The following is a 2499-nucleotide window of genomic DNA, read 5'->3' as shown; positions in this document are numbered from 1 at the left end:
ATATATAAGAAGATGGTCAGGGTTGCGGTCAAAAGTGAAACAAAAAAAGTTTACAACTATTTATTTTCCGACGTTTTTTTTTTACTCTTGCCATTGTTACTTGTTTTTATTCTTAACATTGTATCTTATCTTTCTATTTTTATTCTTATCATAGTATCTTATCATTGTATAATTTTGTATCTTTTTAGCCTTGATGAAGCCCTGCAAAGTGGGGCGAAACGTCGGAAAATAAATAGTTGTAAACTATTTTAGTTTAACTTTTGACTGCAACACTTACCACCTTCTTATATATAATTATTTTCATTGTTTTATAGATGTTAAACACTCACCAACTAAGACAGATCAGCTGAAAAGGAAGATGGATATTAGGAATCCTGTAATGTATCATCATGCTCATGAGAAGGCTTGTCAATGTACTCATTGTAACTATATAAGAAGCATACCATCCGGTTTAAAAAAACAAGTAATGCCTTATAATTCAGTCAAAAATAATAATCAATCTCCTCATTGTGAATATAAATCAGTTCGATTGTGTGATTTAAATCAACGCATAATGTCCCGACATACTTCTGAAAAGCCTCATCAGTGTCCTCATTGTGAATATAAATCAGTTAATCTTAGTCATTTGAGTCGACACATTATGGCCAGGCATACAAGTGTAAAGCTTTATCAGTGCTTCCATTGTCAATATAAGTCAGTTAAAAAATGTTATTTAAAAAAACACATAATGTCCACACATACTGGTAAGGAGCCTCATAAATGTCCACATTGTGCATATAAAACAGTTAGAAAATGTTATTTAAAACAACACATAATGTCCACACATACTGGTAAGAAGCCTTATAAATGTCCACATTGTGAATATAAATCAGTTAGAAAATATTATTTAAAACAACACATAATGTCCACACATACTGGTAAGAAGCCTCATACATGTCCTTATTGTGAATATAAATCAGTTAGAAAAGGTGATTTAAAACAACACATAATGGCCCGACATACTCGTGAGAAGCCTCATCAATGTCCTCATTGTGAATATAAATCAGTTAGAAAATGTGAATTAAAACAACACATAATGTCCACACATACTGGTAAGAAGCCTCATCAATGTCCTCATTGTGAATATAAATCAGTTGGAAAAAGTGATTTAAAACATCACATAATGGCCCGACATACTAGTGAGAAGCCTCATCAATGTCCTCATTGTGAATATAAATCAGTTGGAAAAGATTATTTAAAAGAACACATAATGGCCCGACATACTAGTGAGAAGCCTCATCAATGTCCTCATTGTGAATATAAATCTAGTAGAAAATATCGTTTAAATGAGCACAAAATGTCCCGACATACTGGTGAGAGGCCTAATCAATGTCCTCATTGTGAATACAAATCAGTTAGAAAATTTGAATTAAAACAACACATAATGTCCACACATACTGATAAGAAGCCTCATAAATGTCCTCATTGTGAATATCAATCTAGTAAAAAATATCATTTAAATCAACACATAATGGCCCGACATACTAGTGAGAGGCCTCATCAATGTCCTCATTGTGAATATAAATCAGTTAGAAAACGTGATTTAAAACAACACATAATGGCCCGACATACTAGTGAGAAGCCTCATCAATGTCCACATTGTGAATATAAATCAGCTTGAAATCATTTAAATATCATTTAAATCATTTAAATATCATTTAAATCAACACATAATGGCCCAACATAATAGAGAGGAGCCTCATCAATGTCCTCATTGTGAATATAAATCTAGTAAAAAATATCATTTAAATCGAAACATAATGGCCCGACGTACTAGCGAGAGGCCTCATCAATGTCCTCATTGTGAATATAAGTCTGTTAGAAAAAGTGATATAAAACTACACATAATGTCCACACATACTGATAAGAAGCCTCATAAATCTCCTCATTGTGAATATAAATAAGTTAGAAATATCATTTAAATCAACACATAATGGCCCGACATACTAGTGAGAAGCCTCATCAATGTCCACATTGTGAATATAAGTCTGTTAGAAAAGATCATTTAAATCAACAGGTAATGGCCTGGCACAATAGTGAGAAGCCTCATCATTGACCTCAAGGTGAATATAAATCAGTTAGAAAAGATCATTTAAATAAACACATAATGGCCCGACATACTAGTGAGAGGCCTCATCAATGTCCTCATTTTGAATATAAAACTGTTAGAAAACGTGATATAAAACAACACATTATGTCCACACATACTGATAAGAAGCCTCATCAATGTCCACATTGTGAATATAAAGCTGTTAGAAAAGATCATTTAAATCAACACATAGTGGCCCAACATATTAGAGAGGAGCCTCATCAATGTCCTCATTGTGAATATAAATCTAGTTAAAATATCATTTAAATCAACATATAATGTCCCGACATACTCGTGAAAAGCCTCATCAATGTCCTCATTGTGAATATAAATCTGTTTGAAAACGTGATATTAAACAACACATAATGTCC

At 32.4% G+C, this 2499-nt stretch overlaps 2 protein-coding genes across 2 annotated transcripts in view; both read left to right on the top strand.

Moving 5' to 3' along the window:
• LOC106688468 (zinc finger Y-chromosomal protein-like) overlaps positions 1–2499 on the top strand; it is a 63462-nt gene that overhangs the window by 6064 nt on the left and 54899 nt on the right. The gene's annotated exons all lie outside the window — the stretch shown is intronic.
• On the top strand, positions 320–2493 carry LOC136795084 (zinc finger autosomal protein-like). The gene has a single exon (XM_067044579.1). It carries the CDS (start codon positions 359–361, stop codon positions 1658–1660), a length of 1302 nt encoding a protein of 433 aa, XP_066900680.1. The 5' UTR covers positions 320–358; the 3' UTR covers positions 1661–2493.

The sequence above is a fragment of the Halyomorpha halys genome, unplaced genomic scaffold (assembly GCF_000696795.3).
Source record: "Halyomorpha halys isolate HHAL.00 unplaced genomic scaffold, Hhal_1.1 Scaffold1134.1, whole genome shotgun sequence".
Lineage (NCBI taxonomy): Eukaryota > Metazoa > Arthropoda > Insecta > Hemiptera > Pentatomidae > Halyomorpha > Halyomorpha halys.
This window is presented reverse-complemented; position numbering and strand designations above follow the sequence as displayed.

Bases quoted from the DNA above. Each gene is read 5' to 3' on its own strand.
- LOC136795084 (XM_067044579.1), top strand. From the start codon at position 359: ATGGATATTAGGAATCCTGTAATGTATCATCATGCTCATGAGAAGGCT.